General features: G+C 41.2%; 1 protein-coding gene across 1 annotated transcript in view; it reads right to left on the bottom strand.

Annotated features, from left to right (window-relative positions):
- Nucleotides 1-3,400: 3,400 nt before the first annotated feature.
- Nucleotides 3,401-12,301, bottom strand: part of kcnh4a (potassium voltage-gated channel, subfamily H (eag-related), member 4a) — a 53,832-nt gene continuing 44,931 nt past the window's right edge. Inside the window, exons 13-16 of the mRNA XM_053675899.1 lie at nucleotides 11,300-11,622; nucleotides 9,036-9,121; nucleotides 8,692-8,768; nucleotides 3,401-7,677 (exon numbers count right to left, since the gene is read on the bottom strand). Of these exons, the coding sequence (XP_053531874.1) occupies nucleotides 6,850-7,677; nucleotides 8,692-8,768; nucleotides 9,036-9,121; nucleotides 11,300-11,622 (1,314 nt within the window). The 3' untranslated portion in view covers nucleotides 3,401-6,849. The remainder of the gene's footprint in view (nucleotides 7,678-8,691; nucleotides 8,769-9,035; nucleotides 9,122-11,299; nucleotides 11,623-12,301) is intronic.

Raw genomic sequence — 12,301 nt, 5'->3', positions numbered from 1 at the left:
TGATGATCCTGATATTACTCACATCATCACAGGTGAAAAACGTCTGATCGCGTGATGTGACACGTGACTGTCCATCTGAAATATAAACATGATGTGAATTGTGACATTTATCTTTTCCTAAGGGGAATTAATTTCTTCTTCTCCTTCATATATTTATTAGTTATCAATGTAATTGCCAATTCTCACCTTAGGATGGTGCTACATACATGTACTACCCACACGGACATTCTTCAGATTCTTTCTCATTATGTGTCTCGGTTCGACTTTCCATTTTAGTGAGTGTAAAAATCGAACTTACGCTGTCTAATAGCTTATTTTCCACCCACTCGCACTCTGTCAAACATAAACGCTGCTAATTACTACTAAGGCTGAAGGAGAACAGGCAGTAGGCTATAATTAAAACGAAATCTCGTAATCTTCACCCACCATCTGCTTTATGCCATTAATAAGGATTTGGATAAGGATGCTCAAAGATATGAACTGTTCTTTCTTGCAAGAATTTTGTTCTCTGAAGAGGATCGTGGGATTTACAGTACAGCCTTTTTTCAAATGACAGAATTTAATCTGAGCTGTTTCTTCTATGGCAGATGTTTAGTTGCAGCTGGGTGGACGTAGGAATGTATTCTATTTCAAATCAATTTAGCCAATTCCCACCGTCCATCTGGTCGTTTGAGTATCTGTAGCATGCAGTATGTGTGATTACCACAGACAAGAATTTCAACACATTTCCCTGTACTGTGAAAACAACTGAAAACCTGTTTACTTGACATTTGCTTGTAATGAAAGTCTAACAGCAGCTGTCGGGGAGTCAATGTGTAAGGCATAAAATCACAACAGGACTGTTATAGAAAAATAATCAACAACAGGCTGGACACTCGAAGCGGAGTTACGTTTACAAGCCGAAAGTCGATTATTTTCCTCTGAGAGTATGTTCAGTGTTTTATTGTATTGTATGTTAAAGTATTTTATAATTTGCCCATTTGCTTATTAATCAACAAAACATCGTACTTTTAATTGTTTATAGTTATTTTGAATGTTGTGGAACGTCCAGAAAACTAGTTCGTCCCTGTTTACACGTACGTTATAGCAGCTATAAATAGTCCTTCCGTCACCATCTTTTTTTTTTTTTTTTCAAAAGAAAGCAAAGAGTGAAGTCCTCTGTACCGTAAACTTTCCCGTGGTGGAAAACGTACTGACTGCTGACTGTTGAATTCTCAAATCTGATTGGTCAGAAGGTATTGATTCGTTTTCTATAACAGCAGTTCTGCAAGGCAAATGACTAGTTTATATTAATGCACTCGGGGCACACAGGGGCTTAGTGGTTAGCACGTTCACCTCATGCTGCCAGGGTCAGGGGTTTGATTCCTGTCGCGGTCCTGTGTGTGCGGAGTTTGCGTGTTCTCCCCGTGCTGCGGGGGTTTCTTCCGGGTACTCCGGTTTCCTCCCCCAGTCCAAAGACGTGCATGGTAGGCTGATTGGCGTGTCCAAAGTGTCGGTAATGTATGAATGGGTATGTGAGTGTGCCCTATGATGGATTGTGTACCCCGCCTTGTGCCCGATGCTCCCTGGGATAGGTTCCCCGCAACCCTGTAGGATAAGCGGTATAGAAAATGGATGGATATTAATGCACTCGTTCTAATATGTTATCGTTTCAATAATAATTGAACAAAGAAAAACATATAAACATATAATCATCGATGGTGATGGTTTTCTGTAAGGAGATGTGTAGGCTATTTAATATCTTGTGGGACTTACTGTACCACTTCACTTATGGAAGGAGTCTTCAGTGTCAGCGCTTCGTAACTTCGTAACATTTTTCGGACTTTTTCGGATTGAGCATTTTCCAATTTCTCTGTAACATGACAAGCTGAACATTTAGTCTCATTAATTTCAAGAGAGACAGAAATAAATAGAGGCTGGTGAGGGAGCAGTCAATAGAACCTGTCCAATAGAAGTGATAACAGGAACTCGTGGATGTTCCGCAGCATTAAAAGTAATTATAAATGCTGAAAAAGCATGACATGTCGCTCTTTAATGATAACTGATGCAAAAAAAAGAATAATTTCACGGCAAAACCGTATGGTAATTAAACACTTCAAGATGTGTTGCTGGAAAATACTGGAAAACTTCGCATCCAACCATGCCATTGTTGATTATTTTCCTAGAACGGCACTTGTCTTCTGGGATTGTTTTCTTCCTCATTAAATTGAATCAGGTTTTGTATGGTTTTCACCGCAGAGATTCGTTTGAAAAGCGCAGGAATGTTCCTGAAACATATCTCTCGTACTGCTCGGAGACTTCTTTATTATGCATAGATGCTGTGCAAATGTTCTTCATTTTTCTCCTCTGTACATTTGCACCAGTGCCTTTCTTCTTCATCTTATTAATTTGATTTGTGACCGTGTGCCGTTATGCCTACATGGATCTATTTTTAATGCTTTTTTTTGCGCCCGCCACCACCCCCTCACTTTGGGGGACCATTAAGACTTTATTTATTTTTATTTCATCCATGTTTGCAGATGTGTTGTACTTTGTATTTAAAGGTTAGTATGGGTGAAGGACATGGAGAGGACAGTTATTAAGACGGAGCAGTAGACAAGACAAGACAAGACAGTAGATGCGATTGGGATATGGTTGGGCGGGTATGGGGGGGAACCTGTGGGAAGGGTGTACAAAGGGTAATATTTGAAATGTCAGTTAATATGTATAACACCAACTCTGGATTCTGTGAATGGCGTATGCATGTGTGGGTAATTTAGCTACGTGTGTTTGTGAGCATCGTGTTTGAGATGTGCGGGATCTATTTTGATTGCTAATGAGAAGGGCAAAGGAAAAAATTAAGTGTTGTGCTGCTGATCGGGGCTACTCAGAAACCCGTGTATGAAACCTTCCAATATCGAGGCAATGTCTTTTGGTTTTATATCGTGTACTGATCAAGGGCTTATTATAAACTAAAACCATGGTCCTACATAAAGCAGTAACCATCTGTGTAGCAAGTTCTCATGCTGTTCCTTTACACGATATGTGGTAACATGAAACCTTGTGATCTTGTGCGGATACCATAGTTACAGGACAAACGCAGATAGACAAAGAAAAAGCAAATGAGGGCGAGAGAGAGAGAGAAAGACAGAAAGAAAGATAAGAAAGTTCAGAGCTCAGCCTGTTAGTGACAGTGTCCACCAGACAGACAACCTGCGTGGGAAGCTTCATGCATTAAATCCTGTGTTTTTGTCTGAAATGACGGGCTTTTGGGAATAGGGGGAATATGAGAGGAAGTAAACAAGTAGCTGTGTAACGCTCTCAACGGAGTTATGCCTCAAATCACGACTCACCCACAGAGACCGCTGATCAGGGAAACAAACTGTGCATCGGTGTTTTTGCAAAAACGCAGCATGTTTAATTTTTTTTTTTTCAATACAGTACACTTCAATCAGCGTTCGATGCAATGAAACGGTACTTTACTTGACAGAGCAAAAAGGAAAAATAATTCTGTTCGGTAAATACAAACAGGACACCAAAATGCAGGCAAACACATTTTCATCATTTTAAGATAATTCACAAAACCTTTAAAAATGTCATAATGGTCAAGTTTTTTTTTTACGGTCAAAAAGCCTTAAAATGCTATAAGAAATCAACATAACATTTAATAATTAGTAAAAAAAAAAAAAAAAAAAAATGAATATGAAAATAGAATCCTCACACACCTTCAAGAACTTTATTTTTTTTCCCATTAGAAAGTGTGAAGGATAATATCACTGCAGCATTTAATAACTGGAAACCCAAACGATAAACTACTCGAAGCATATAATGGCACGTCTTACAAATATTCCCTTCTGCCGCCGTGCTGTGAGCTGAGCAACAAAAGCAGCGAAAGAACGAAACGCAGAAAGCACAGAAGGAAATATCTCGATCATGCAGTGTGGAAATTTAATTAGCACAGCATTCCTTGTGCCAGTATTGGCTTCTCTATAATACATTTACTTTAGGATGTACAAATGAACTCAAGCGGCATATCCACGGTAGAAAAGTTGGCATGCGTTCCAGAAAATATTTTTAAATCAGACCCTTGATCAACTCCCACTGCAATCTCAATCGCACAGGCGGTCCAGAACAACATGTACCATATTACTTGCTCGAAATGCATTAAACCCTGTTGAGCAATACATTTGTACTACTTCAAACGGGAAATAAATGTGTGAATGATTTGATATGTTAAAATAATCCTTTTCCATCTAGAAAATGACAGTGTGTCATAGCTTTATTATTTTATTCTGCTAGCTAGCTAGCAACCTGCGGCGTTAGCTAGAGTTGGGGTACTCGATGTCGGACTCGGACTCGAGAGTTATCATGAACGAACTCGGACTTGTCACGCACTCTGGTAAATTTGTACTCGAACTTGGACATTTTGGACTCGGTCATTTTTCCGAGTAGCTACAGTCGAGTCCGTGGTGTTGCAGGGGTGGTGGAGGTACCTCCCTGAATTGAGTTTTTGCAAGGTGAGATGTCAGCATTGAATTAAGATAACAAGAAATTAATGAATGTCTCCCTGCCACCCTCCCCGACCGTCCGATCAGTAACCCAGAGCCTTAACCACTAAACCACCACTGCCCCATAGGTCTGTTTTGTTTTTTTTCACCGTAATGATGGCCTCCTTCACTTGCATCAACACCTCTTTGGACCGCATATTGAGAGTTTCCATGTACAGCTACCAAATGCAAACTAAACGCTTGGAATCAACTCCAGACCTTTTCATCTCTTTAATTTGTCATGAAATAATGAAGAGACAGATCACACCTGGCCATGAAACTGCTTATCAGCCAATTGTGCAATTACTTTTGTGCCTGTGAAAATGGAGGGACTTCAGTTAATGCACTGTTTTTGTTAAACCCCTTGACTTAAAGCTGAAAGTCTACACTTCAATCACATATCGATTCCATTGTGGTGGTGTACAGAGGCAAAATGGCGAAAATTTTGTCGCTGTCCAAATACTTATGGACCGGACTGTATATCCTGAATGGGACACCTAGAGTAGCCAACCCATCGCCCAGCATATTTCTGGAAAGTGGGAGGAATGCTGAGAACCTGAATCACAGTCATGTAGGCACAGGGAGAACATGCGCAACCCAAGCTAAGGATCGAACTGCACCACTGAACCACCCAATCTAAATTTTTAATTTATTCATTTATTAATTTTTAATTTATTACTAAATAAGTCAACATTACACTGACATTGTATTATAATGATTTGACTCAAATGGATGGAGCTGCACAAGTAATTCCTTGTAAATCTTGCTCACTAAGGTTGTCACTGCAAATAGGATGACCCGGGTGTCCTATTTGCAAAGTGCTAGTGAACGGTATCCTATTTTTAAGTAGCCTACTTTTAAATGGTGTTTAAAACTTGCTGAACTTTGCTGTTAGAAACACAGGGAATAATCCAGGGCCAAAATGTAAGTGTTTTCAGGATCTTTATATCTAAAAGACACTGGTGAAGAATTATGGCAGCTTATGCTTCTAGAAACTGCTTTACCCTCCTATACGTGCGGCACATGGCCGCGTGTGTGATACGTGGGGGGGGGATTATGTTCAGCCCCTTCAGAGAAAGATACACCTCTCCTCTACTGCCATATCAGCTACTGCCATTCGTACACTAATAAGTCAGCGTTTTTAGACAACGAAGACCTGATATTAGATAAGGACTCCCAGGGCCAGCCTTATCTCATTGTCCTTTTTCTCCTGCCCATGGAGCGATCTAGGACATTCCACCATATTTACTATATAGACTGTTTTGTTGTTGTTTCGCAATACCATACTTGATACAGCATGGATCCCTTGAATCTTTATGCTTAAGTCAAAACCACACCTTTTGGTAGAAACACTGTTTTCACCTGGACAGCCTAATACAAACCGGCTCAATCCTCTCATAGAACATTCATCCATCCATTTTCCATGCCGCTTGTCTTACACAGGGTCACGAGGGAGAAAAGAGCCCATCGCAGGACACTCTGGACAGGGTGCTGACCCATCGCAGGGCACAATAACGCACACATTTGCACACTACGGATTTTTTGGAAATGCCAATCAGCCTACAACGCATGTCTTTGGACTGGGGGAGAAAACCGGAATACCCGGAGGTAACCCTGAAGAACGGGGAGAACATGCAAACTGCATGCACAGAGGGCGGAGGCGGGACCCGAACCCCCAAATCCGGTGGTGCGAAGCAAACGTGGGAAGTAAACTTTTGGGAAGTACTGGAACTGAGTACCTAGGACTTCTACACAGAGGGGGCTGTTAAGGGGCCTGGTTTAAAAACTTTTCAAATAATGGGAAGTGAGCTCACAGAATCTGCATTTGCTCTGGACTAGACTAGAAGCATACAGAAAACTCCTTCCTCTGAAATGTCTTGCGTTCCATGTTTTTAGCAATGAGTTTGGTTTTGGTTTGTCTGGCATCCAAATCTCACTACATCACACTCTGATCTCTATGCATCTTGCACTTGAGAGAATATATAATTACATTTGAAGAGTTCCCCGTGACCCTGAAGAAGGATAAGTGGTATAGAAGATGGATGGAGTTTGTATCTCTATACATGTTGCCATTTAAACATTCATGTCTCATTTAGTTTGAAATGCCAAGCAGCCCTTGTTCTTTGGTGAAGCTAGCTGCAATGGAGATTATGAGGTAATAGTGTCAAAGCAAAGCAAAACAAAACAAAACAAAAAAACCAAATGCAAATTTCTGTGCAGACTGTAAACTCTTTGCAACACCACTGCTTTTTTGGAGGAGCTGGCATGCAGGGCACTTCTTTACATTGAAAGTGTTGAGAAAGAAATATAGTAAATACTGTATTTAGACCCCTGCAGGACCAAAGCTCTCTGTATCGGTCATTTCCCCAGTGGAGCTCGGGGTGGGGTCATGCAGGTGGACAGGACTCGACCCGACCAGGTCGTTCTGTCTAGGCCCTGTCGGCAAGTGTAAGGAGCTCGAGCTACAAATCCCGGCATGCATAAGCGGACTGACGGCTGTAAAGGGCTGAGATTGGCCAGTCGGTGTAAGAGCGATGTGGATGGGTGTGGAACGTTGGCATGTGAGGTCAGGGGTGGTCTGCAGGCTTAGAGAAGAGTGTGACTGACTGAGGCTGCTATGCAAACACTGAGTTTTACTTGGAGAGTTTGTTTGAGGTGCCATCCTGCTAGGTCCTGAGACTGATGGGAAGCTCGGGGCCAAGCTGAGAAGACAGGGCACCGATCGGCCAGCTGAGTGACCCATGTATTGTGAAGTAGGTGTTGTCCTGGACGTCTGGTATGGGCTTGGCTGACTCTCCAGTCCCAAGGCGGAGAGCCTTTCCTGTTCGGAGCAGCACAGAGAGTGAGGGCAGGTGCTGTGTGGAGGACTGGGAGGTGCACGGAGATGCTCCATTTCCACTTCTTGGCCTAGAACAGAGCCTCTTCCACAGCCACAGCTGGGAGCTGTGTCCATGTTGAAAGACATCCGAGGGGGCCAGTCAGAGGGAGATGGTGTCAGGCTGGTGTTGCCGGTTTGTGCGTGAAGGCTAAAAGACGAGTATGGTGGGAGGGAGGGAGGGAAGTGGGGCATGGTCATGTGGGTATGCAGGAAGTGCATCATCTCATGCAGACCTTTGGCCAGATTGGACACTTCCTGGTTCAAGCAGTTCATCTGAAACACAGGAAACAAAGGTTATGCACTAATAATTGTTTGTTATTTAAGTAATTGTTGAGTAGTTAATTGAGTCCATTTGATTGATTGATTGATTGATTGATTATCATTTTGTGTCTGACACAAATCCCCTTAGCGCAAAGAGCATTTTCAAGCTCATTGGTCTGTTCCCATACAGTATGTGCGTTCTTAGATTCGCCTTTGATTAGTTTTTTTATTTATACCGTCATGTTCCCAGCTTGTCTTGCCTAGCCAGCCATGGACTCTGACTTTAACTAACACGCAAAATACACGCAAAAATGATCTTTTAATCATTCCTGCTTTGTGTGTCTCTCAGTGAAACGTTTAATCATTCCGAAAATAAATATTTCTTTTGTAGAAAATCTCACATCGTCTTTTGTCATGATTCTCACAACTGAAGGACAGTGGACTGAAGAGTGTGGTGTAAATCAGGCTGGTGTTCCAGATCAGGTAGCAACAGTATCTATCTTTAGGGTCCCACAGCCAATTTCCTTTTTATCTTGTTCTGTTTAAAGGCACGGTTTGTTAATTTTATGGCCCTCTGTTGCCTGTGAGGCAAATTGCTATGAAAACACTGAAAAGACCCCATCTCCTCCAACTGACTGCACCACCCCCTCTATTACACTATTATTATTCTGTTAAAGTAGAAATGTGGCATAGTTGACTTTTTTCAACTAGAGGTGGATCTAATTTCAGGGCTGAACAACCTTTCCAGATCCCTTGCAAAGAAATATTATGAATCACAATTTTTTAAGTGTCTCCTTCGGTTCTAGAATTCTTAGTTTAGAAATACTTTTTCAAAAATGGCATTTTTAAACAGGAGGTTCATTTTATATTTTTATATTCAGGCTGTACGTCTACTTTTCATTTACATTAAATAAATATATCATAAATCGAAATCATGTTGTGATGTAATTTTGTTAAAAAACGTGTAGTTATGCCCAACACTGACGTGCAAGTTTGTGTGGGTGTGTCTGTGTGTGTACTGAATACCTCTGTGTTGAGTTGGGAGATGCTTTGTCTAACTTCTTCTGTCTCAAGTAAAAGGTTGGCATTCACTTGTAAGGGATCTGAAAAGCACAAACGCTTATTTAAAAGTAAGTTTAACTGCGAATTGTCTTATGTATATGAGGAAAACATACTTTTACATTTTTAAAAAATCATTCTTTATTGCATATAGTATATAAGAGCTTATATATATATATATATATATATATATATATATATATATATATATATATATATATATATATATATATATATATATATACTGCCAATTATCAACTCAATATGCCCTACCACTATTCTAGCCAGTGCTGAGTGAAAATGTCTCTTACCTTTGGCCCTTCGATTAGAAGAGACCTCACTGGGCTCCACGTTGAAGTGAAACGCGGGTTCATTGTCCTCAATACCGTCCACAACCCTGCAGGACATCAGCATACTCTCAAATGAACCTCTTTTTTTTCCCCCAACATTCAATACAAATATGATCTTTTCCCTGAAGTCTCTATCTAAACAAATCCTTACTGCCCAGTTTATTTACAACATTAATTAAAGCATGCTGACATTTCAACAAATACCATCCACATGATTTAAAAGACAAAAAAAAAAAAGAACGAAAAGAAATAATCAATTAAACTGAACAGGACCATTTAATTGGAGCATTACTCTATAATATACATTCATTTTTAATGGCTCACAGATGATAGTTAATTAGTAATATTAATATTTCTGGGTCTATTGTACATGCAAATGCAATTTAATAAAACTGAATCATGCACTAGTATTTGTCTCCAGTGTACCGTCAGTGTGTCTTTTCATCTGGTCAGATCGTCAATTCTGCCATATGTCCAAAACGACAAGAATGTAATAGTGAAAACAAAATGGCCTGAGAAGTGCTTGCTCACTTTATGGAGAAGCATTTCCCTTTTATTCACCCAGTATTCTCTTTCCCCAATTTCAGTTGACTCCCCCAAATCCCACCCCCGCCACTCCACCCCACAAAATCATGCCAAAAGGGACTAAAAAAGGACAAGCTCCAGATTCACTTAGACTCTGACCAGCAGAAAAGCGACTGCTGAAGGAGATGACGGTGATAATGATTAATTTACTAAACACAGATGGAAAGTTGGGAAGTTATTTTTGTGTCTGATATTTAGAGAAGAATGAATAAGCACACACTGCACATTGTGTACCGAGTCTGTCTGGATAGTGCGTAATAAAACCAGGCTGACGTCCAAACAAATCAAGCTTTAAATGACTTTTTCTTTCATCGTGTTTCAACCTTGACAGACGTACCTACCGGTAGACAGACGACATTAGACATACCTTCCTTAAAAGAAACACAAGTAAAGCCTCTTTTTCAATTTTTATATTAACTGAAGCTTCTGACTCCTACATGGACATAACATCAGTATATACCGTATATATATATATCTCGATATCTCATGCATGTGTGTTTTCAAATTCAAAACATTCCCACACAGGATCAGATGTGCCGACGTGACATTCAGATAGACTGAGATCGCCCATTTCTGGACAAATACCTTTGGCTTCATGATAACTAAAGCGAAAAACACAGGCCACTTACATACACCCCCACACAGAGACATGATTCAGTACTCTAAACATAGACCATAAGACAACAAATAAAGGAGCTTGTATACTGTAAATCTCTTATTATCAAGTGCAATGAGCAATTAGGTCGAAATAAAAACCACAGATATATAGTATATGTAGCACTGTAAGTACTGTAATACCTTACATAGTATACAATAATACATCATTTAAAAAGGGACTTACAATTGATAGAGGATGCAACTGAGCTGAAGGTTAAAGGTCTTGCTAGAGGGCCTAATCATCAGTTTGGTGGTGCTGTGATTGGAACCTATCTTCTGGACTGTAACTCAAAGTGTCACCTACCTTACACTGATTCAACCACTGAATTAACTCGCACTAAATGATTAGACTGAGTCAATGCTAGTTAGTTGAGTTGTTGAGCTAGTTGAGGTGACTCAGTGCTTAAGGCTTTGAGTTACAGAGCAGAAAGGTGGTGTTCAAATCCCAACACGGCCAAACTGCTATGGAGAGGTCCTTGAGCAAGACCCTTAAGCTTCAGCTCAGTTGTATCCTATCCTGCCTCAATTATAAGCTGCTTTTTTTCTACCACGGTACAGTTGTCTATCCATCCATCCATCCATCCATCCATCCATCCATTTTCAGTACCACTTATCCTACACAGGGTCACGGGGAGCCTGGAGCCTATCCCAGGGAACTGGGAATGGGGGGCCAATCGCACACTCATTCACACACTATGGACAATTTGGAAATGCCAATCAGCCTACACTGGATGTCATTGGACTGGGGGAGGAAACCAGAGTACCAGGAGGAAACACCCCGAAGCACATTCAATACACATTCAAGCTCTGCACATACAGGGTGGAGGTGGGATTCGAACCTCCAACCCCAGAGGTGCGGGCAAACATGCTAATTACTAAGCCACCATGCCTCCACTGTACAACTGTTTACTATAATACTTTTTTTTAAAGTGTGATACAACTAATAATTAGGATAGATATAACTATGCAGTGGTAGTCATTACCTGGGGCTCAGGTCTAGTGGACTGACGCAGGTAAGTGAGGGGATGAGCAGCTTGGCTGGACGGTTGACGGGAACCGTGTCGATCACAGGGGGGCACAGGTCCTCACTGGCTGGTGGGTGGGGGGAGGGGCTCTGCCCTCGGTAGCCTTGGGTTGGAGAGCGACAGAGGCGGAGCATGCCGAAATGCCGCAGCTCTTCTCCTAACATGGCGCTCAGAGCAGAATGGTTTGAGTTTCCTTCCACTTTGGAGAGCAAAGGCTGCCTGCCTACTTCCTGTCCTGGATCATCCTCTTCCTCGGCCTCCACGATAAAGGGCAGTTTCGGCTCAGGAGTAAGGAGGGAGTCAGGACGACCCTGAGAAGACAAACAAGACAGAAGAGACAAGAGAATTAGTGAAAGATAATCTTTCCCGTTAGAGACACGTTAGTACAGTAACTTCTATCGTGATATTTAATAGCTGAGTAACGGATCTCTATTCTCTATTCTGATTGGTCGGAAGGTGTTGAATAAATTTCTGTAAATTTTCTGTAACAAAAACAGTAGTGCTGGCTGTAATTCAAATCACAGGTTTATATTATGTGCTTGTTCTTATAATAATAATAATAAAATTGTTATTAGAGCTGCTATTTAACAAAGAAAAGGAATAATCAATGATATGGTGTTGCGTTCCATAAGGAGATTGTCACGTCTCGTGACGTGAGGAAGTTCAGACGGATGCAAGCGCAGTATGAACAGGTTTTTATTTAGGAGAGAGACAGGCAGATAAATCCAAAACGTGATCCATAAACGTAATCCAGTAACAGGCAAGAGGTCAGGCGATCGGCAAACAGGCATACACAGGGCTAGGCAGGAATCAAGGTCGTGGTCACGGGATACAGGGTCGATAAACAAAACGTGAAACATAAGCTGCAGAGACTACGACTACGACTACGACTACGACTACGACTACGACTACGACATTCATTCAACTCCAACTCAATATTCCGCGTTGTGTGCTGGGAGG

The sequence above is a fragment of the Ictalurus punctatus genome, chromosome 2, assembly GCF_001660625.3.
Source record: "Ictalurus punctatus breed USDA103 chromosome 2, Coco_2.0, whole genome shotgun sequence".
Classification (NCBI taxonomy): domain Eukaryota; kingdom Metazoa; phylum Chordata; class Actinopteri; order Siluriformes; family Ictaluridae; genus Ictalurus; species Ictalurus punctatus.
This window is presented reverse-complemented; position numbering and strand designations above follow the sequence as displayed.